This window comes from Equus quagga, chromosome 5, assembly GCF_021613505.1.
Source record: "Equus quagga isolate Etosha38 chromosome 5, UCLA_HA_Equagga_1.0, whole genome shotgun sequence".
Lineage (NCBI taxonomy): Eukaryota > Metazoa > Chordata > Mammalia > Perissodactyla > Equidae > Equus > Equus quagga.
The window spans coordinates 33,453,205-33,477,313 of NC_060271.1; the positions used below are offsets into that span (position 1 = coordinate 33,453,205).

At 36.4% G+C, this 24,109-nt stretch overlaps 1 protein-coding gene across 15 annotated transcripts in view; it reads left to right on the top strand.

Annotated features, from left to right (window-relative positions):
* EIF4G3 (eukaryotic translation initiation factor 4 gamma 3) overlaps nt 1-24,109 on the top strand; it is a 314,955-nt gene that overhangs the window by 237,434 nt on the left and 53,412 nt on the right. For 11 of the 15 annotated variants that reach the window (XM_046660843.1, XM_046660844.1, XM_046660845.1 and 8 more), the window contains 3 exons: nt 250-360; nt 5,982-6,152; nt 12,380-12,577. In XM_046660843.1, coding sequence (XP_046516799.1) covers nt 250-360; nt 5,982-6,152; nt 12,380-12,577 — 480 coding nt within the window. The remainder of the gene's footprint in view (nt 1-249; nt 361-5,981; nt 6,153-12,379; nt 12,578-24,109) is intronic. The other 4 variants (XM_046660849.1, XM_046660850.1, XM_046660852.1 and 1 more) reach the window with 1 other exon arrangement.

Consider the following 24,109-nt stretch of genomic DNA (forward strand, 5'->3'; position numbering starts at 1 on the left):
CTGTCCTTGCCATCCTAAGATTAAAGCAAATAAAGGGCACACCTGAGTCGATTTACCTGAAAGAAACTGGTCTGCATTACTTTGGTCTTGATTTTTTTTTCATATTTTTTCAGTTGGAATGACCTGCAAATGGGTTAAAAATAGAGTGAACCTTGGATAGGATTCCTATTTTGTTTTGAGGTGTCCTGATATACTGGAAATCTCTGATGACATTCAGCTGATGGTCATCTCTTGTCTTTGTTTCTACAGATTTGCAAAGTGCAGAGCAGGCATGGCTTGCCAGTGCTGGAACAGAGTAAAGCCCCAACTTGCCCTCCAGTGGCGATGTCGCACCTACCCCTGAAGAGCCTGCCTCCAGGGGTGCGCTGAGTCCTTTTTTTAAAGAAAAACAATAGTTTATGGTGTTATAATATTTCCTGCTTTGCTCTCCTCACTAACTGTAGGTTGTGAAGTCAAAATATGAGCAAATGACGTGTATTAAAGAGTACAGCATTGGTAGACTGCAGGTTGCCTTTACCAGCCCAGTGGCAGGCTCCTCAGCGGGAGAAGCGGCATCAGCAGTGGAGTTGTGCTGGGGCGCTGCGCCATGCAAGATTGCTCAGCTCTGCCTGTTCCATGCTTTGTAGACCTGCAGAAAGCGTGGGGGGAAGTTGCCAGTGGCAGTGAATACCACTCTATTTCCCAAGTTGGAATGACATAGAGAGCACGATCTAAAGCTCTGGAGGAGCTCAAGGTTTGATGTACATTTGCAGATCACTCTGTTAAGACTACTTTATTTTATGTTTGTAAAAATATTTTTATATGAGGTGACACTTTTTATTTCCCTATCACCTTTTTATTTCTAGAAAGATAGCTTTTGAAACCTGTTTTGAAATAACACTATACCATCTGAAAACAAATGTCACTTTGTAGATACTTGAATTATTTGATTGTTGGCTGCAGCCAAACACTGATTGAAAATACTTGAATGCCTAGAGAGCCAGCCCTGGTGGCCTAGTGGTTAAGTTAGGCACGCTCCACTTCGGCGGCCCAGGTTCGCTTCCCAGGCTCATACCTGCGCCACTCATCTGTCAGTGGCCATACTGAGACGGTGGCTCACATACAAAAAATTGAGGAAGATTGGCAACAAATGTTAGCTCAGAGTGTATCTTCCTCAGCAAAAAAAGGAAAGGAAAAAAGAAAATACTTGAATGCCTGGAGTGTGTTGGAGGCTTTTTAAAACCTAGAAAAAATCTTAATTTGAAGCATATTATTTATTAAGCATCACCATCTTAAAGTCATCTGTGCATGTAATATTCTGTTTTCACACAGGTTTGAAATTTAGCCTTTATCTGTTTTCTCTAAATACTAAATTAAAGTTTTTCTAAAGTTTGAATTACGTCATCAGAAAGTCTGAGGAAGCAGCTTTCTAGAAACCATTTTATACCTCATTTTTCAGCATTATTTCCCTTTTTGGTGGTTTAAATTAAATTTCTGTTAGCATTTGTTTTTGGTTTAGTTTTGGTTTATATCTTTGTTTTACCAAACATTTGAGATAATGTTGATGCCATTTTGATTATTCTCTGGTTAACAGCATCTGTGGTTGTCAGATTGCTCAATTTTGTTCATATGTCACTCACAGAAAATATGAATTGCCACGTCTACTCTTGTAGTGTATACTGTCACTCTTCATTACCAGCTTGCTATTGTCTAATAATTAGGTATAGCAAAAAGGAAATATTGTGAATTAAAAATAAGCTATATCTCTTTTAAAATATTGAAATTAGAAAATGAATTTTAAAAGTAACTATCACAATGTATGTTTGCCCAATAATCTATATGTCTACATATATCAGATAATTGGTGTGTTCAAAGTAATGTGACTGGAAATGAGCTGTTATCAAGAAATTGTAGTGTCTCCAAAAAGATCAGCTTCAATTATTTAATTCACTCTCTTTAAGTAGCTCTGTTATGTGCCACAAGCTAATTTTTAAGTGAAATTGTGACCTATCAGAGTAATATTGATATGTTAAACCTTAATGCAAATAATTATTCTTCCAGCTTCTCCAATAGTTAACAAACATTCTCCACTTAATTTATCCAGCTTTCCTTAGTATATTGCTGTAGGTACAGATGGGAAATTTATAGGACATATATATCTGACATATAAAGGAACAATCAGGAATGCTGTTTGGAAAAAAGCGGCAGTCCTGCTCTTTATAGTTTCTCGTTCCATACGTTTAATCATTTTTGCCAGCTTCCAAATTCATTTATAAATAATTACCACCCGAAGATATTAAGATCTAAGTATGCTTCATAGTATGGCGTAACTAGCGATGACTCCTAATATAAGCTTTCCTGCAACAGACTTGTTAAAAAATATTTTCAATACATAGCAATTGTTTTAACATGTCATATGCAGCTCCATACAATTTTCAAACATAAACGTCCTTTGATGACAGTAAAGTGCGTATCTGTTGTAAGCACTCAAGCAGTATCATCTCTCCAGTTTTTAAAAGTCGAATTACTTGGCACTTGTGGTGTAATATTAATAGTAATTTTTTGGCAGACATCATAGAAAGTTCCCCCAAAGAAATGTATGAGAAGAGGGGCTGTGGGCCTAGACTAGTAGCTTGCCGTTCATATTCATTTCAACGGACTCTGAGATCAGCTGAGCTGCTGGAAGGATCCTAGGAGTAGAGAGAGCTGTCCTGAGCTCCTGTCATTCTTCCCTCTCTCCTTAAAGGAGCACTTGGTTGTCTCTCTTTAAAAATTGCTAAGATGAATTTTGGTCTTGTTTTCTTCGGTTATTCAGGTAAGCAGAAAAGTTTGAGGTTGTCTCAATGAGATAGGAGCAATGTATATTAAATTTTATAACAGAGATGGGTATAATTTCTTATTTAATACATTTGAGAAAAGTATATGACAGTGAGTAAAAAATTTAAATTTCCAGCTCACCTGAAAAAAATTGCCACTCACTGGTTAATCAACCCCAAATTTTGATACTTCATTTTAGTTGTGACATTTGTGGACCTAAGCACATCACACCTTAAAGCTCTTCTAGCCCTCCATCAGAATTGTCTGTCCTTCAAGCAGGAGACCAGGCTGCCTTTCTGTGTTTATACTCTACAACTCTTAGCACAACATCCTGGATTTTGTTTGTGTTTAGTATGTCATTCATTATATACGGTGCAACTTTTGAAGGATAACATAAATTTGACGATTTGTATTAAATGTTTCACACACACAAAAAGGACATGAAATGTTTAAAGGTAATCACACTAATCTACATATCTATTTTTAAAAAGTTCCTTTTCTTCTTTGATATTGGTGATGATACCTTACGTAGTTTTAAGGTCCTTTTATATGGCTTGTATCCCATGGTCCTCATAGCAACTTTTGTAGGTAGAACAAGCATTTAATGTATGAGAAACTTGCTCACAGTAACTTTACTCTTAAGTAGCAGATTTGGACACAGTTCTTTTGCCTTCTGACCTGCCTCTCTTCTCCAGTGCACCACAGTCCTTCCAGGCATTGATGCTCCACACGGAGCATACATTCCCAGAGTTTAAACATGAGAATGCTAGAGATTAATTCATTATGTTAAGAATTTTTAAGAATAGTAAATCTGTTGAGGACTGAAAATACTTGGATAAATATTTGTGAGCATTATCTTAGTTATATCCAGAGATGCAAACATAATTTTTAAATTTGTCTTGGGAGTTTGCAAATGGGTTATAATTTCAACTTTTTTATCCTGGTCTAACATCTTATCAGTTATCTTTTCAAAACTTTTTTCCTTTGCAACATTGTTGTAACCTTTGTAGTAATATTTCTCACATTTCTATGCTGCTCATTTGAAATTCAAACATATTTATCTTGGCGCAGGTAAAAAGATGTGGCGTAAATCATATTTACTTTCTAAATTCAAATTTCAAGGCATATTCATTAGTTTTTGCAGTATTTTTTGGAAATGGATATTTTCTGACCTTGCTCAAATATGGTTAAAATTGTATCCTTAAATTATACATACTACGGCTCTTACATGATTTTGACATAATTGCTTTTCGTTGCACTATCAACCTTTGTTCTTGACAAATTTTTATGTGCAAATGCATGGATTAAGTTAAATGTCTTAGAATATATTTATTTGAACTTTATCCAAGCATTGAAAAAGATACTAACCCATATGAATCAACACTAGAATGTAACCTGAATTATAAAAACCAGACAATACTTGGTTTACTGCATTTTCTGAACAGAATTATTTTGTCTGGGCTACCATATCAAAATTTCAATTATAAATATAGTAGTACTGTTTGGTTTAGCAACTGTTTCCTGTTGGTACTTTTCCAGTCTGATGATCCTCTTTAGTTCTCTTTCACTGATACCATGCCTAGTACCTCTGGATTTATCCGACCTCAGTTTTTTTAATGTTTACCAAATAGTCTGAGATTATATCACCACTACTGAGTCCTTAGCTGTATATATTTGACAAGATTCGTGTTTATTGCCCAGAAATTCTAACCTTTGAGCCTGATATATCCTTGATACTGCCATTTCTAACTAGGGGAAATAGTGAAGTGTAAGAGAGTAATCTGAGAATGAGTAATCTATAAAGGCTTTTAAACTTATCAGCTTAGGCCTCAGACCATGTCTCTCTTGCAACCTGTCTTTTTATATAAAGCATGACATTTAAGTTTCTGCTTCTGTCTCTAAGGCTTTATATGAGTTCCAAAGGGCAGTGTTAGGGTATTAAGTGAGATGATTCTGTTCTATATGTCTTGTGTGAAGCTGGGTTTTTTCCTACCCTCTTGAAATCTCATGGCAATATTTACTCAGCATTTACAGAATGATATATCACAAAAAGTAAAGGCTGTCAATATGCAACAGTTCTGGAAAGAGCAGAACTGTCAACCCAAATATTTAACCTTCAAAAATTATTTCCAGGCATTTAAGGTAGCAACTATTATGAATATTTTAATACACAGAATGCAACTTTTACCTTACACCATTATCTCTTGCAGTAACAGTTCTTCATTTGATGACCAGTGTGACATGCCAACATGCATTGGTTTTTTTTTAACTTGCTGAGCAAGGTTCACCCTGAGCTTAACATCTGTTGCCATCTTCCTCTTTTTGCTTGAGGAAGATTTGCCCTGAGCTATCATCTGTGCCAGTCTTCCTCTATTTTTTATGTGGCTCACCGCCACAGCATGGCTGCCGGTGAGTGGTGTAGGTGAGTGCCCAGGAAACGAACCCGGGCTGCAGAAGCAGAGCACACTGAACTGAACCACTAGGCCAAAGGGCTGGCTTCCACAACATACATTGGTTTTAACAGAATGAGTATAGTGGGACTCTAGCAGGAACAAAGAGCTGGCAAAGAGAGGAAGACGTTTTTTTCAGGGAGAAGTTTAGTTGAATCTCATTGACGATATGAGAAAGACTTATTTTAGGTATTTCTGGCCCAGCAAATTTAGAGGGATCCATTAAGATCTTCAGTAAGGCTGGGTGTTTATGCTACAGAAAATTTTTGTGATAAGGTTCTATTTGCATTTCACACTGGAAGTTTAGAAACCCAGTTTTTGAAGCAGATTTGTAATTCTGATGATTACTGCCTATGAATTTTTGTATTCATTCAAGTGACCACTCTAAAGTCACACAGCTAGTAAAAAAAAAACTTCACTTAAGGGTAGTCTTTTTTGTTAGGAACAACAGCTTTATTAAACATAATTTTCCATCACTTTATTTATCTCATTTAGGACTTGAGGTCAAAAATTGAAGTGGTAGAGAACATTACATTGATTGTATTCTAAGTCGTCACTGCCTCCTGACCCCCGCCCCCCCCCAGAAAAAGAGTTCACATCTAAATTGAGTGACTAATAGCCATCTTTGTGTCTTGAGTGTTTGGTGTGATCATCAGGCTTGACATGGGCAGCAAAGCAGAGAGAGTAGATTGTAAGTACTCTGTGTAGATATAATAAAGAATATTCTTGTCCTAGTTGTTGAATGTTGGACCACGGAGATCTCAACCCAGCCAGAGAAGAGAGCCCAGGAAGATCATCACAGTCCCTGTAAAAGAAGACGTGCACCTGAAAAAGGCAGAGAATGCCTGGAAGCCCAGCCAGAAACGAGACATCCAAGCTGAGGATCCCGAAAACATTAAAACCCAGGTGAGAACAGAAGCACATTCTGACATTGTTTTGGAAATATAATGATATTATTTTAATTTGTCATTTTGTCCTATTAATATATGTAGAGATCTTTGTTTTAAGATTTTTTGTGATTATTTTCCTATTAAAAGCATTATTCTAAAAGCCATCATGGATGCCAATAAACCTACTAGTTTCTCTTGAAATTGCTTTCTGTGTGCTTTTCAAAACAGACACTATGTCTAGAGGGTTCATATTGTCAAAGACTTCTATCCTTTAGGGTTAGATCAAAATTTGCTTTTCTTAAAAATGTGTTTTTAGATTCTCGGTGATTAGCCAGTGATTGTCTATTAGTACGTTGCTTTATGTCTCCTTGTCAGGCCTCCATTTCTAATAAGTTAGAATGTAGAAATCCATCTTGTTTTAGTGTCTTTGGGAGTAACAGTGAATTCTTTGCATATTTCTGTGCATATCCTGCCCTCAGAACTCCTTCTGGTAAATTGAATGAATTCCTTTAATCTACACAAAATTATTTTTTATGTCAAATTATGTAAAATCTTTATTCATCTTTTGCTGTACACACAATGCCAGTTCTTATCCCTGGGTTACCTCTCGTATCTCCTTTGGATATTTTTGCTTCTAGGCACCAAAACTAGAGTCTCTTCCTGAACTTTGCATCTGTCCCAGAGCCAGGCATCACAGATCACGTAACGACTTTTCAGTGTCTGATTCCTTATATATCTTTCCCTTCACCACGAAGAGTTTAGTATAGCAGTCAAAAACTCCAGCTCTGGAGACACAGGCAGGTTGTGTTAGGCAGGTTCTTAATCTCAACTGTAAAATGAAGATACTAATATTACCTACCTCATAGGGCCATTTTGAAGATTAAATGGTTCCTGGAGTCCAGTTAGGTGTCAGTGTGATGGTGTTGCTGGCACTGGAGATGTGCCTTGTATATCTTGATTTTGATTCAGCACCAACAGAGAACCTCATACATAATAGATACTCAGTAAATACTTGTTAAATGAATAAACTAACCAACAAAGTTGTTAATACAAAGTCAGGACCAAGATGAAGTAATCCATCACAAAGCCGTGCTGTCCAACCTTAACTGACTGCTTGCTTTTATTATTCTTTTTAGTGATTTCCCCAAACATCTGTCCCTAAGTGCATCCTTCTCCAGATTCACTGAAATCAAGTACCTAATCTTCCCTTCATTTCTTCTCAGTATATCTGAACCTTAATAAAAAAAGCAAACCTTTGACATCCCTTCCTCTAATCCCCCTGAGAAATGCTTATATATCTGAGAAGGGGCCTAAATGACTTGCAAAGATAGTTAAAAGTCCTGCTGGATCTTTATTGTTGAAGATGAAGATGTCTTGTTTTAGTATTTAAGGCACTCGTATTGGTGCCTTATTTCATTAGATTCTTACAACACCCTTAAAGGAGGGAGTAGCTACTGTCTCTTTTTTCCTCATGAGGAAACTGAAGCTTTCAGAGATCGAGTTACCCACAGTGTTGTGGTTACTGAATAGTCCATTTGTTGTGACTTGTAATCTTCCTCTCTTTCTTCTGTAACAGAGTTGTCCCCATTAATGATTTATTTGTATTTCAGAAACATAGCAATAATTATATTGACTTCAATTATCATTAATTAGCTGTTTTCTTTCATGACTACCTAAAGCAAATCCAGTAGAGAATTAATAGATTTCTTTTTCAGGGCCGGTACAACCTTCATTTTCTTAATAATTTGTCTTCTAAATTCCGAGCCCCCTTGCTTCATTGCCTCTTTTTGGTGTCTTTGTTCTTCTCCTCTGTATAGGTCTACTCCATGTTGACTTGTTGCTCCTGCTAATTGTTGTTCTGTCTCTTTCCTTTTTGTCAGAACAGTGGTTTTATTGTTGCCTCCACTTCCAGAATACTCTTCCACTCTTGTTCCTACTGTTGTGTTAAAACAACATTATGGGGGCTGGCCAGGTGGCACAGCGATTAAGTTCGGGTGCTCTGCTTCAGCGGCCTGGGGTTCACTGGTTTGGATCCCGGACGGGGACCTATGCTGTGGCAAGTGTCCCACATATAAAGTAGAGGAAGATGGGCACAGACCTTAGCTCAGGGCCAGTCTTCCTCAGCAAAAAGAGGAGGATTGTTGGTGGATGTTAGCTCAGGGCTAATCTTCCTCAAAGAAAAAAAAAATATATATATATATATATAAACAATAACATTATGAATGACCACCAATGACCTTATTCTTCCTATATCATAAGATTTCATCTTCTCCTTGAAGCAGTTCTAGAAAATCATTGCCTTGTGACATGCCTAGACTCTTAGACGTACATAAACTACTGTGGTGGTTCCAATTCTAGGGTCCCCTGCTTCATCTCTCTTCTTCTCTTGATACAACATTCTTAACAGCTGCTGCCTGACTCATCTACCTGAAGCGTTGATTTTTGTCTCTCCACCCTAGCTTTTAACTTGTCATTTAAGACCTCGTTGTTTCTCACAGCCAGTGCACACTGGTCCTCTGATCTTTCCTTCTTGTTCTCGAGTCTCAAAATATAAAATCCTCAGTAACAATTCTTTCTTAAAATGTTTTCCTCTTCCTAAAATGTCTTCTCCCCTTTCTTTTCACTTAGCCAGCTTTTTTTGTCCTTTGTATTCTGGCCCAGTTTTCAATTCCTCTTTAAGGCATCCATCTCTTGACTAATGCAGTGCCTTTGAGCTCTCTTGTACCTAACCTACTCCCTTCTTTGGCTTCCAATCCACCTCGTGCTTGCTGTGTCACTCCACTTGTAACTGTCTTGTCTCTGTGGCTAAATTTCAGTGGTATAGAAGGCAGAACCTGTTCCTTGTGTTTCATTTGTACCAAAGACAGAATTTGTTGGGCATCAAGTAGATAGTCAGTTATGGTGAATAAATGATTTTCAATAAATTTTTTCTTGTAGTGTTTTGATACTGGAGATTTTTTATTATTGAGCATAATTGCCACATAACATATTAGTCTGAGGTGTACAACGATTCGATATTTGTATATTTTACAAACTGATCACCACAGTTAGTCTAGTTAACATCCATCGTCATACATAGGTACAAAACTTATTGTTTCTTATAATGAGAACTTTTAACATCTGCTTGCTTAGCAACTTTCAAATATCTAATACAGTATCATTAACTATAGTCACCATGTACATTACTTCAATAAATTACCTCTTCATTATCCTGTTTTCCTGAGAGTAAAAATTATCTTCTGAAATATCTGAAGATATTTGAAGGGTTTTTTTCCTTGATGTTAAAGCAGTTTAAAATTTTAGACCTAAACGCTACTATCTCAGCTGATAGAATTTAAAGAAGTGCAGTGACTCTACCCTTCCCTAATAAACTTTGAACGTTTTTCTTTATAAAAAGAATACTGATTCATTGCTGAAAAACTTCACAATATAATTTTCAAAAATTTACTGTCTCCTGCTTAGTGAAAGCTCTTAACATATTGGCACATATCTAAAAGTCCTTATATTCAGATACTAATTTTTATAGAAATCAAATCATTTTATAGGCCTTTTCAGTTATATCATAGTTTCATGGATCTTTGCAACTTAATAATTTTACTAAGGCATTATTTACATTTAGTAAAATGTACTTTTTTGTATACAGTTCCACAGTTGTTGACAAATACACAGTCATTTAACTACCACCACAATCAAGATGGAGAACATTTCCCTCAGCCTCCCGAAATTTCCTTGTACTGCTTTGTGTTCATCCTCTCCCTCCGTGCCCATCTCTGGCAATCACTGATCTTTTTGTCCCTATAGTATTGCTTTTTCCAGAATATCATATAAATGGAATCATTTTGAATATTGCTTTTTTCACTTCGCATGTACATTTGAGATTCATCCATAATATTACATACATGATTAGTTTATTGTGTTTTTTTTTAATTACCCAGTAGTATTCCATTGTTGGAGTATACCACAAATTCTTTATTCATTCACAGGATTAGTAGTTTCTAGGTTTGGGCAATTATGAATAAAATCCCTATAAACATTCACATATAGGATTTGTGTGAACATAAGTTTTTATTTCTTTTGGGTAAATTCCTAGCTGTGAGATTGGTGAGTTGTAAATACAGGTTTAACTTTATTAGAAAACGCCAAACTGTTTTCCAAAATGATGTACCATTTTGTATTTCCACTGGCAAGGCATGAGAGTTGCAATTATTCCACATCTTCATCACACTTGTTATTTCCTGCTTTGTAAATTTTAGCCATTCCTAATGGATGTGTGGTAGTATCTCACTGTAGTTTTCATTTGCATTTCCCAAATGACTTAATGTATTGAATAAGCACATCTTTTTGTGTGCTTATTTGCCATTCATGTATCTTCTTTGGTAAAATTTATGTTCATATGTTTCATTGAGTGGTGTGTTTTCTTATCATTGAGTTTTGAGAGTTTTTTGCATATTCTGGATACAAATTTTTTATGAAATGTGTGTTTTGCAAAAATGTTCTTCTAGTCTGGTTTGTCTTTTTATTCTCTTAATAGTGTCTTTTATAGAGCAGAAGCTTTTAGTTTTGGTGATGCTCAGTTTATCAATTTTGTCATTTATAGGTTGTGCTTTTGCTGTTATTTCTAAAAAAATTTTGTATAACCCAAGAATACAAAGCTTTTTTCCTATGTTGTTTTCTACAGCTTATAGTTGTAGATTTTACATTTTGGTCTGTGATCCAGTTTTACTTAATTTCTGTATTATGTGCAAGTTATGATGAAGTTGACTTTTTTTTTGTTTTGCTTATGAATATCCAGTTGTTCCAGCACCATTTGTTGAAGACTGTCCTTTCTCCATTGAGTTTCCTTTGTGCCTTTGTTGAAAATCACTTCATCGTACATATGTGAATTTATTTCTAGACTTTCTCTTGTGTTCCAGTGATATCTGTCTGTCCTCTGCCCAATGCCACACTGTCTTTGTATAACAGCCTTTTATAGTAAGTGTTGAAATCAAGTTGTATGAGTCCTCTTTGGTATTTTTCAAAATGGTTTAGGCTATTCTAGTTTTTTTATTTTTCCATATAAATCGTAGAATCAGCTTCTTGATTTGGACAAAAAAAATCCTACTATGATTTTTATTTTGATTGTGTTAAATCTGTAGATCAAGTTAGAGAAAACTGACACCTTAACAATTATGAGTCTTCTAATACTTAACATGATATAGATCTCCATTCATTTAGTCCTCATTGATTTCTTTCATCAGTAATTTATAGTTTGCATCATACAGCTCCTGTGGATAGGTTGTTAGAACCTTAGGTGAGTATTTCATGGTTTTTGGTGCCATTGTAAATGGTACTTTTCAAAAATGTAATTTATGTAGTTGTTCATTGTTAACACATAGAAATAAAATTGATATTTGTCTATTGTCTTGTGTTCTGCAGTCTTGCTAGGTTGATTTATTAGTTCAGGTATATCTCTTTTTGTGGATTCCTTAGGATTTTCTATGTAGACAGTCATATCATTTGTGACTGAAGAGTTTTATTTCTTCGTTTGCAATCTGTATGGATTATAGTTCTTTTTCTTTGCTTTATTTCACTGACCAGGACCTCCATTGTAATTTTGAATAGGAGTGGTGAGCACGGACATTTTTGGCTTGTTCCCAGTCTTGATGGGAAAGCATTCATTCTTTAACCATTAAGTATGGTTATAGATGCCATTTTCTTGTAGTGGAAGTTCTGTTCTGTTCCTAATTTGATAAGAGTTCCTACACCATCATCTGAAAAATTCCTGCCAGGTATTCTCTACCATGATTTATATTGTACAATATCTTAGACAAATTCCTATTTTAAGACATTTATTTGCTATTTGGAGCTATTGATGGAAGTTATTGTGGCTGAAATATTTTATACCTATGCTTATATATGAATTAATTTCTAAAAGTATAATTGCTGATTCCAAGGGCAGTCACAGTTTTAAAGCTCTGAATGCACATTGCCAAATTGCCCTTAGAAATGTACCAGATGATACTGCCACCAGTGAAGTGTGACTATACCTAGTTCCTAGAATTCTCAGAAGGAGTGAATAAGAGGTGGTATAAGTGTTTACTATTTTTAAAATAGATGGGTTCAATTATTTCTCTGACTAGTTCACAATTTTTGTTAATTTGGGAAATTTGACTTACGAATTACAAACAAAATATTAATCCTTACAAAAAACATCAAATTGTCACAGTCACTATATTGCTGTTTTCTTTTTTGTGGCTCTTCTAGGAACTTTTTAGAAAAGTTCGAAGTATCTTAAATAAATTGACACCACAGATGTTCAACCAACTGATGAAGCAAGTGTCAGGACTCACTGTTGACACAGAGGAGCGGCTGAAAGGAGTCATTGACCTGGTCTTTGAGAAGGCTATTGATGAACCCAGTTTCTCTGTGGCTTACGCAAACATGTGTCGATGTCTAGTAACGGTAAGAAGACAGGAAGGAGTAAAACCAGAAATCTCCAAGAGGTATATTCTCCCCTCACTACACATTCTTCCCAGAAGTGTTATTGGGGCAACGTAAAGGGGAGAATATATTTTTAGCACTTATTAATGTAATATCCTCATTGTATAAAAAGAATCTTGCTTTATTAAAATGTATACTCACCTCTGGAGGTGATGTGGAGACTAGACTGAAATAGGCATGCTATGGTCCCATCCAATGTGAGAAAGATTGAATAAGGTTTAAATTAGTAATCTGAAGTTATTGTCATGGGTAACCAATTTTCCTTGGGGTGTCATCTTACAGAAATAAAGTGAATGAATGTATACACATTTAATTAAATTCAAAATTGAAAGACATATTGGTTCTAATTCTAGCTTCTGAAAATGATACAATAGTTGTGGTCATAAGGGTTCACAACTAATAATTTCATCTCTTAGAAACTATTAGATCTCTTTCTCTTGACATTGTCCACAGACGTTTAATCTCCATAGCCTGTCAAATCTAGGGCAAGACAGAATGGGAAACCAAAGAGCTTCTGGTTAGTGTTCCTTGTCCTGTATTCTGCAGTCATAAAACTGCTATGTACCATATGTGTTTTCTCTGCCTGTTACAGTTACCAAGGTATTTGTGTCAGAAATGTGTGTCGTCTAACATTTGAGTTTTTTCTTAATTATCACAACTCATTGTCATGCCTCCCTACAAAATACAAAATTCTATCATTCTATCAATATTTTTGGGTACCTATGTAAAAGGTAGGTAAGTCTATTGGGACTTGGAAAAATTTTATCTTCTGTCTTTTAAGGAACTCAAATTCATATTGAAAAATATTAACAAGAAAAAAATCGCTTATAAGGTATGCTGTGATACTGCAGTGTGTTGGTGCCTGCATGGATAGGTTAGAGTTGCAAATCAAGTCGGAGGAAAAGGAAATCACTGTGTTGGTGAGACAGTGACAAACTCTTACCATGCAGGTAGTTTGAGTGGGGTCTGGGAAGATGGGGAGTACAAGTATAGAGAAGGAAGAACATATTCCAGGCAGGATCAAGTCTGAGGCAGCAAGCATGGCATAATGGTTATAAACACTGGCTTTGGAGTCTCACAGTTCTAGGTGTAAAATTTAACTTTAATATTAAATGAGATTGTTTGTGTAAAGTTCCTAGCTCAGTATTTGGCCCATAGTAAAGTCCTAAATAATTCAATAACTATATTAGTGGTGGAAAAGATGGCAAAGATTTTGAAACGCTGACTACAGAATGAGGATGATGATAGTAACAGAAACCATCTATTCAGCACTTACTAGATTGCACTATGGGTAGATGCTTTACATAGTGTATTATTTTTAATGGTTATTATAACCCTGAAAGCTAAGTAGTATTAGCCTCACATTATTAAATCAGAAACTGAGACTTTAAAAAAGATAAATAACTTGCTCAAGGTCACATAACTAGTAAGTGGCTGTGCTGGAATCCAAATCTAGGATTATTTAACTCAGTCACTTGCCATATTGACTTCTAATGTGCCAGTTATCTGGAAGCAAACTGATTCTGCATCTCATGCCCCTCAGTTTCATTGTGGTAACCGTGACATCCTGTAGTCGCTAGTTAGAAGTAGGACTAGATCCCAGATCTTCCAGCTGGTACCACAGTTCTCTTTACCAGTTTTGATCCTTTAGGCAGTGAAGGATTGTTAATGTTTCTTAATAGAAGAGTATCCTTGCTGAAAATGACTTTTGAAAAGGCCTGGTAATAATATAAGTTGGATTGGAATAGGAAGAAATTATAGATAAGCCATCCACTTAGATGACTTTTGCTATGATCTACCCTTTTTTAAGTAAGATGTTTTAAACTTTGTTGGATTATTTTTAAATTACAAAATAACAACCTATTGGAATAAGTCCAGCAATATAGAGGTATACAAAGAAGTTAATACTCTTCAATTACAGCCCTAGCCAGTTAAGCCTCCCTTCCCTCCAAGGCAGTCAGTTTGAATGGTTTGCAAGTATCCTTCCAAAATTTTGTTTATATTTATGAAATCGTATAAAAACATATATATATAAAGAGTATGTTTTTCACTTTAATTGAATTATAGCATCTGCATTGTTTTGTAGTTTGCATTGTTATTATTTAATATGTTTTGGGCATCCCCCTAGGTCATTACAGATAGATTTTACTCATCCTTTTTTTAGTAGTTACATAATATCCCATAATATGTATATACCATAATTTTTTCAGCCATTTCTCTGCCTCTCCCACTCTCGTATCATCCTCTCCCTCCCCCCCATCCCCTGGTGGTTTCTGGGTTTGGGTTTTTTTTACAACCGCAAGCAGTGCTGCACTAAACATCTAAGTATATTTATCCTTACCTGCTGGAGCTTTTACTTCTTTGGCATAAATTTCCCCAAAGTTATATCATAAAGTAAAGCATATGTTTTTAAACTTTTTCTTAGTTGAAGTGTAACAGACATACATGCTGTTTGGGAAAATAAAAATTCCTCATTTGTAGTTTTGTCAAGTTTAATGATGTAAATATTCTTCATTGCTGATTTTAAACTACCGGCAGTTTGACAGTTGACTCACAAAGTTCCTATTTAACAGTTGGCTGTTATGAATCAGTGTGAGCCAGCTGTATCATGCATACAGAAAAGAATATAAATCATTAATGTACAGCTCACTGTATATCAGCAGAGTGCACACCTCCCAACCTGGTCACTATATATAACTGTACCCTTCCCTCTTTCGTAAAGGTAACCCCTGTCCTGACTTCCGACACCTAATCTACTTTTGAGATACTGAGGGCCTGAAATAAAACGATGGCAATGGGAATAAAGTCATAGGTGCCTAATACAAACCAAATACAAAAATCAAACAAAAACAAGAGTAATGAAACTAGATATGAAAAGCTAATCTTTCAAGGGAAAATTGAGGAGATTATCTTCATGAAGTTTAAGTAGGGAAAAATTTCTTCAGCAAGATTCAAAATGGACATAAAGAAGAAGATGATCACATTTAACTGTTAAAATTTATAATCCTTGGTGCATCAGATGATGCCAGAAATAAAAAGATAAAGCCACAGCCTGGGAGAATCTCTTTGGAATACATATAACTGACAAAATATTAGAATTCAGAATTAGGCAGAAGCAGCAAATTATATTTTTTTAAAAAAGCGCCCAATTAAAAAATGGGCAATTCATAGAAATGAAAATCTCTTGGCTGATAAACTTAAGAAAAGTTTATCTCAGTAATAACTGAGTTTTATCACTAAAGAATAACTCAGTGTTATTTATTATTTGGGAAATAACAAGATAAACCACAATCCTATACAAGTCATGTCCATTAGAGTGAAAAAAAAAAGAAACCATTTTAAAATGTCAATAAAGATAAATACAGTCACTTTAGAGAGTAATTGGACAATAATGTTGAAAATGATCATATACTACTCCCTAGCAATTTTACTTCTTGGTGAATACCTCAGAGAAATTCCCAGATGTGCACCAGTAATCATATATAAAAACGTTTGTGTATTGGCTTTAATAGTGCACAGTAGGAAACAATTGAAACAAGCCTAAGTAAGACAATTAAGAGTATACCACAATTATTTGTTCAGTGGATTTGAATAGTGATGTATATGCATAGCAGTTAGAATTAATGAAGTAATACTAAATGTATTAGCATGGATCAACCTAAAAAATAGTACTTGAATAATAGTATGACACCATTTAAGGAAGTTTTGTAATATGCAAAATAAAACTATTCATTAAATATGTAAAAATGAAGTGACAAATTGAGAATACTAAACATCAAATTCAAGGTGAGAGAGAAGGAAGTGATATTGAGGAAAAGTACACAAGGACAAGTATTAGGACCCTGCTATTGACAGGTTAGGTAGTTCAGGCCCCAATTAGAAAAGCTGATCACAACATTAAGAAATCTTGAAGGCATCAGAAAACTAAAAGACAATAAAGAATTACTAAGACTCAGATCCTAAAAAAGGTGGAAATTCAAAGAAAAGTGACACATTTGGTAAAACTTCTGCCTAGAAGAGGCAACTAAAAGTCTTAAACAACTTGTTTTTCATAGACATGTTGGACTGGAGGGACAAAATTCGGACCAGGGCCTCCGAGAGGAGTGGGGGAAGGGCTCTAGTGAATCCTCCTCTCCGGCAGGCTGGGGTCCCAAAGGACTGCATGCTTGGACAAGGGTGAACCAGAAAGTGACCTGCTCTCACAGGGACTGTACCTTAATATCACGCCATCTCGATCCTTGAATTTGAATTATAGTGATTTCAGAGTTAGTAATCCCTTTAGAGACTATCATACTAGTCTTCAAATTATTTCTATGAACAATTTTTCAAATAAAATGTCGAGCACACAGTTAGAAATAATTAGGTACAAAAGGGAAGAAAGACAGCATGAATGAGAACCAGCAACAAATGTAGCCCAGGGCCTCCAGATCTTGACTTTATCAGGAGCAGATGTTAAATGACTATACTTATTGTGTTCAAAGTGATAAAGATAGATGGAAATTTCGACAGAGAACAACAAAGTATGAAAAGAACCAAATAGGAATTCCAGAACTAAATATTATAGTAAAAGTAAGAGCTTAATGTGGGTGGGTTTAATAGAAGATCAGACACAGCTAGAGAAAAGACTGATGAACTAGAAGATAGGTCTGTAGAGTTCAGAATGAAGCACAGAGAGACCAAAAGATGAAAAGTACAAAAGGGAGAGTAAGAAATAGGGAGAACTCAATAGGATCAAACCGCTTTAATAGGAGTCCTAAGAGGAGAGAGGATAGAGTGAAAAAAAGCAATAGTTGAAGAGCATGGCTGAGAAATTTTTTACAACTACTGAGATGTTAAGGTCACAGATTCAAAAAAATCTACAAATTCCCAACATGAATTTAAAAAAAAAAAAAAGGTAAAAATGAAGGAAAGCTTTTAGACTAGTCATAATAAAGCTACTTAGAAGAAAAGATAAAAAAAGTAGCCAGATGGGAAAAATCAGACGTTAAAAGAACAATAATTTGTCTACAGTTTTCTTAATCAGGACACAAAAGTCACAACAGACAAAAAGAAAAGATTGATAAATTGGACTACATTAAAATTAGTATTTTTCATCAAAAGATATTAAGAGAGTAAAAATGCAAGCTACATATTAGGAAAAGATAGTTGCAAAAAACCCAATAAAGAGTTTATATAGGGGCCGGCCTGGTGGTGCATCGGTTAAGTGTGCACGTTCCACTTCAGCGGCCTGGGGTTCACCAGTTCGGATCCCGGGTGTGGACATGGCACTGCTTGGCAAGCCATGCTGTGGTAGGCGTCCCACGTGTGAAGTGGAGGAAGATGGGCATGGATGTTAGCTCAGGGCCAGTCTTCCTCAGCAAAAAGAGGAGGATTGGCAGCAGATGTTAGCTCAGGGCTAATCTTCCTCAAAAAAAAAAAGAGTTTATATATCAGATTTTTAAAAAACTAAGAGAAATCAATATGAAAATAACTCAGTTTTTTTTTCAACACACTTAGACACTTTACCAAAGAGGTTATCTGAATGACTGATAAATATGAAAAAGTTAAATCAACTAGATACAAAACCGTTTACTGATACCAGATTACTATAGTTACCAGATATTGGCTAATATGTGAAGCAACAAGAACTCTCAAACACTGCCAGTAGGAATATAAATTGTTAACAGCCACTTTGGAAAAGAGCTCAGCATAATTTACAAAAGCTGAAGTTACTTTTCTGCTATAATCGACATTTCCATTCTTAGGTATATACCCAGCCTATAAATGTACATTTCTTATGTGCCAAGAAACGTATACAAAAATGTTAGTAGCATTTTCATAATTGATAAAAATTTGAAATGGTGTCCTTCTGTAATAGAATGGATACATTGTTGCATGTTTATAGTAAGACAGTGAACTCGAACTACAGCTGTGTACACACATGGACGAATCTCACAAGAATAAACTTCAGCAAAAAAAACCAGACCCAAAGGAATATATGCCATGTGATTTATTTGTTTAAAGTTCAGGGGCCGGCCCAGTGGTGCAGCGGTTAAGTTCGCACGTTTTCCACTTCTCAGCAGCCTGGGGTTTGCCAGTTCAGATCCCAGGTGCAGACATGGCACCACTTGGCAAAAAGCTATGCTGTGGTAGGCGTCCCACATATAGAGTAGAGGAAGATGGGCACGAATGTTAGCTCAGGGCCAGTCTTTCTCAGCAAAAAGAGGAGGATTGGCAGTAGTTAGCTCACAGCTAATCTTCCTCAAAAAAATAAAAAATAAAAAAAGTTCAAAAAGGAAATAAGAATAAACTGTGTTATTTGGGGATGCATGTCTGTAAAACAAAGAAAAGCAAAAAACTGATTGTTGTAAAAATATGGGATAATGGGGTTAACTTTAGGGGCTGGAAGTGCTGGTGCTTTGGAAGGAGAATTCACGTGGGGCTCTGGGAGGATATCAGTACTTGTTTTCTTGGCTTAGTGCTATATCAGGTGGTATTTATGTGAGGTTGTTTTATCATAAATAGTTAAGCTGAGCCTTAAAAAATTAAAAACGAAAAAGCAAGCAATAGAGTGAAAAATAAGAAAATACCCTGGGTTCTTCAGCTTTAATGTTTAGCTTCTTAAAAAGTAAAAGATGTGAAGCAAATATAGCAAAATATTAAGATTTAACAAAGTTGGGTGATGAATATATGAATCTGTGCTGTATTATTTTATACTCTATAAGAAAAGAAATGGAGTTTAGCCAATTTTCTTTCAAGATGACTTGTCCATCGGCCAGTGTTGCCCCAAATTCAAATGTTAGTATATGTTTCACAAATGACAGCGTAAGCAGATTTCTTTCCTTCAAGTGTCTGTTTACTATGCTAATGTTTCTTGTGAAATTGCAAAGGAAGAATCTGCTCTGTGCAGCATTTTCCAACCCTTCTTGACCATGGGCACTGTTTTTGTTTTTGTTTTTAAGGTAATTATTAGTTTGAGAAATGATACCTCCCAATGGAATCAGACAAATTGAAGACAGTGAATAAAACGTTTACTGGGGGAGGTGCTCTTTTCCTGTGCTTCGTACTCATTAAGTTATTTAAGTAACTTCATTGTTATTATCAATATGTTTTACTGAGACACCCACAGGTTAAATTACAAAGACTTTGGCCTGACTCATAATCATAAGAAATGTGTAGAACTATAGCACTTGCATGGATTATCAGTGTTGGTCATTTGAAACAATGGAATCTTTTACAGTTAACCAGAGTCATACTGTATAATCGTAAGTAGTGGTAGTAAATGTAAGAAATAGTGGAAATCATAGCAATGTTTTTTGAGATATGTTCTAAGATGGTTACATCTAACCCCAGTGCTCAGAACCATTCTGTTATCTCTATTTCACAACTTTGTCTGAAAGTTGGGACATTACCTAAATAGAGATTTTATACTTACATAGATTTCAAAAATTAAATGAAGAACCTTCGCTCAAACAGATGCTTAGGTCAGCGGTTCTCACCCAGGGGTAGTTTTGTTCCCCAGGGGACATTGGGCAATATCTAGAAACAGTTTTGATTATGGCTACTGGCAACTTAGTGGGTAAAGGCCTAGGATGCTACTAAATATCCTACAGTGCACGAGACAGCCCCTGACAACAAAGAATTTTCCAGCTCAAAATGTCAGTGGTGTCAAGATTGAGAAACCCTGGCCTAGATTATGGGGATTTTAAGATTTAAGAGAATACTTGTTCTTACTGTTCAGAGCAGTTTTTACGCTTTTTTCCTGCCTTGGTGTCATTCACATGGATTGCACACCTCCATTTAAAATCTCTTTCATTACTTTGTGGCAATTATCTAGGTGATGGCTAGAGAATACAATTATATTGTGTGTGGGTTTTCCATGACATCTTAAAGAATAGGCTTTTACGAAGGGAATTCTTTAGCTTTACAGACGAAATTGATGTAATAGTTTTGGCTTTCCCAAGTTGCTCTGTAAATGCCATATTTATTATGCATACGCACACACACTTACACATACACACAGCTGCCTGCCTCTACCAAGTGAAACCTCTGGCTGAAAAGGCTTAAGGGCATCGTAAGAGATAGTAAGCTATGCCTCTGGAGTATGTTGCTGCGTCTGCCAGCTCGACTAAGGATGACTGAAGAGACCTGCAGGACCTCCTCACAAACTGCAAAGCATGTAGCTAGAGTCACTACTTCTGTTAGGAGGATATGTGAATTGAGTGGCAAATGGAGAACAGTGGACAGAAGAAAATGTTATCCTGTCTCTAAATCTGTACTTAAGTTTTAAATTCCATTATTCGTAATTTAAAATTGCTGTGCTTTTGTTTGAATCATAATTTAAATGAAAACCCTCATCTCAGAACCCCTTTCGAAGGTAAGCTCCTAAGAGCAGGGGCTTTTTATGTTTTGCTTTTTTTTTTTCCTCCAGTGCTAAATTCCTACTGCCCAAAATGGTTCCTGGCACATAATAGACCCTCAGACATGTGTTGTGAGTGAGTGGGTAAATGCATGAATGAAAGGATAACAACCTGAGTTTATTTTCTGTCCTAAGACTGCATTTTTGTTACTTTAGATCTTTGCTGTGGCAGGCGTGCATACTTTAGCTATGAAGAGTGGCACTAAGGCTAGGTTTTTGAGCATTCTGTGTCCTCTTCTGCCAGATCCAAAACTTTAGTGTTACCACTTTTTAAGTGCGTTAAAGCAAGATGTGAAAATATTGACAGGACTGAGTATAGGAAGAGACACTAGGAAAACAAGGGAGACACAGTTAAATCTCATCAGATATAAAGCTGGAATTAAAGACGTGAAAAGTCAGCCTTAGGCAACAGCAAGTGGCTGGAGTCAACTGGAGGAGGAGGGATGTGCAACTTGTCTGATGAAAGAGGAAAAAATCTTTGAAAAAAAGATTCGTGAGAAATGATTTACACTTTCATAACTTGACCACCCCGTTTTGAATCTTGTGGATGTCCCTCAGCACTGCATACCTCTTCCGATGTCTCTAATAGGGATGTATTTTGATAGATGTGTTCATAGTACGTACAGACAGAGTATGTTATGTTCAGTTTTAGCAGGTGATTTACTAAGGTCAGGACATAACCACTGATAGAGGAAAGTATGTCACTGTGGACCCCTGAATTACAATTTGACAATTGATTTGTCGCTGTTCACCTCACATTTTAGAGTTAGCATGGAAGTGCCACTGGATTGTACTAGTCATTCCAAATACTTTACCTTGGACTAGAACATGCTTCTGGAGCAAAATGGCTTTGGACCATGGGTTACCACTAGCATCTTTATCTTCTGAGACAGCATTGAAAATCCTGAGCATGCTAAGCAAGGCCAGGGCTTGTCCTTCCATTTTTTAGTCTCCTATTTGACTACCATAACTGACACACAATTGAGAGCCCTTAATGATTCTCTGGGAGTTTGATCCTTTTAGGGATAAGAAGTATCTACCCTCAACACCAAGAAATGTATCAGCAATACAGGTTCTGTTGCTTGAAGAAAATGGCAACCTGATGCTGACAACATTTTTATGTAAGATTGCTGGCTGACCGGTACGTGGACAAGTCTCATCACAATATGACATAGTACACTGTTAGTTTACAGTGTAACATAATGTCACAGTGTTAGTTTATTACTGTGTAAAAATGAAAAGGTAGGTGTTCTCTAGTGTGTCTAGTTTACCAAACAGCCTTATTAAACTCTTCCCCTTGACTCCCTTGCTCCTCAAGAAAAAGAAACCATCTCCCAGACAAGCCATTTGACACATACATATCTTAGTTTGATCAACTACTGTTAATGAAAATTTTAGTTGTCTAAAGAGACCTTTTTCACTGCTATATGTCGCCTTTCATTTTTGTTACTATCTGTGGTCACATTTGCAAGCATTTACCTTGTCCAGTGTTGTGGACTGAATGTTTCTGGCCCCCCAAAATTCACGTGTTTAAGCCCTAACTCAGTGTGATGTAATAAGAGGTGGCACCTTTGGGAGGGAGGGAGGTGTAGACGAAGTCATAAGTGTGGAGCCCCCATGATGGTATTATTGCCTGTATAAGAAGAGGGAGAGAGGCTAGAGCTTCCTCTCTCCGTCGCATGAGATACAGGAAAAGGCAGCTGTCTGCAAACCAGAAAGAGGGCCCTTACTGAGAACTGAATCTGCCAGCACCTTGATCTTGGGCTTCCAGCCTCCAGGACTGGAGAAAGGAATGTCTGTTGTTTAAGCCACCAATCTGGGGCACTTTGTTATAGCGGCCCAAGCAGACTAAGATAGTCTTCGTGTTCTCTTGTGACTGAGCGGTTTCACTGGGCCTCCTGACCAGTCAGCGTCCAGCAGACAATACGTGCTGACTTAATAATGTTAGAATCCTTTTGAATTTATCATCTCTTAAGAACAAAAATATTACCGTGTATCAGCATTCTCAGAGGGTATGTTCTCACTGGCCTGTTTTCATTTTTCCACAACCCTGTTAACCACCCCAGAGGATCTTAAGATCATGTTCCGAAACAAGTCGTTAGGGAATTCTGTAGCTAGGCATTCATTCGTTTAGACATATATATACTTGCAGATCTGTGGCTATTCTGTTGATTGTTCAGCTTTAATACTTCCGTGTGAATATATCTAAAAAGCTTACACACAGTCACATGTTCTTTATGGCCTATATATGTGAAACGTCCTGTACCATCATTTTGGGATAGCAGATGCTCATTTTTCTTGCCTTTTGTGGTTCTCTCCCTAATTGCTTTGTGAGCTAACTTTGCTTACATACTTTCTTTGATGTTTGTGTTATAGGTTACTTTTGATTTTTAATCATAAACATGTCAAATACAGCTCCAAGTGTATAAATATAGCTACATTAGTTTATTGAACTCTTAATTATGTGCCAGCTATTTGCTTTACTTAGACTGTGTCATTTAATCCTTCCAACAGTCCTAAGAGATAGATGTTATCATTCCCATTGTAGAAGGAAACAGGTTTGGTGAAGCTAAGTAACTTGACCAAAGTCACATAGCAGAGCGGGGATCGTGACTATCTCCAAAGCTCCTGTTTCAGCAGCTACTTTATAATGTCCCTCAAGCTACAGTCGTTGGAATGTCTTCTTTTGCACTTGAAGTGACTGAGGCTCAAGGAGGTGACCTGCTCAAATATATATAGTTGATTAGTTATAGAGCTGGCATTCAGATTCTGATTTTGTGACTCATGATTCCAGTGATCTTTGAATTTCAGCGTTCTGAATTTCCCAGTTAGAGTCTGTGACTTATGAAGTGCTTCCACCAAACCTATTTCATTGGATGGTTAAAGCTGCACTCTAGGTTGAACCACAGGTATTGTGTCTCCCTTGTTTTGGATGATGTACCTGAAACTTGGATTAGAAGAATTGCCTTTGTTTAAAAAGCAAGTAAGCAAGATTGGCCCTGGGCTAACATCTATTGCCGGTCCTCCTCTTTTTGCTTGAGGAAATGGTCCCTGAGCTGACAGCCGTAGTCTTCCTCTACTTTGTGCATGGAATG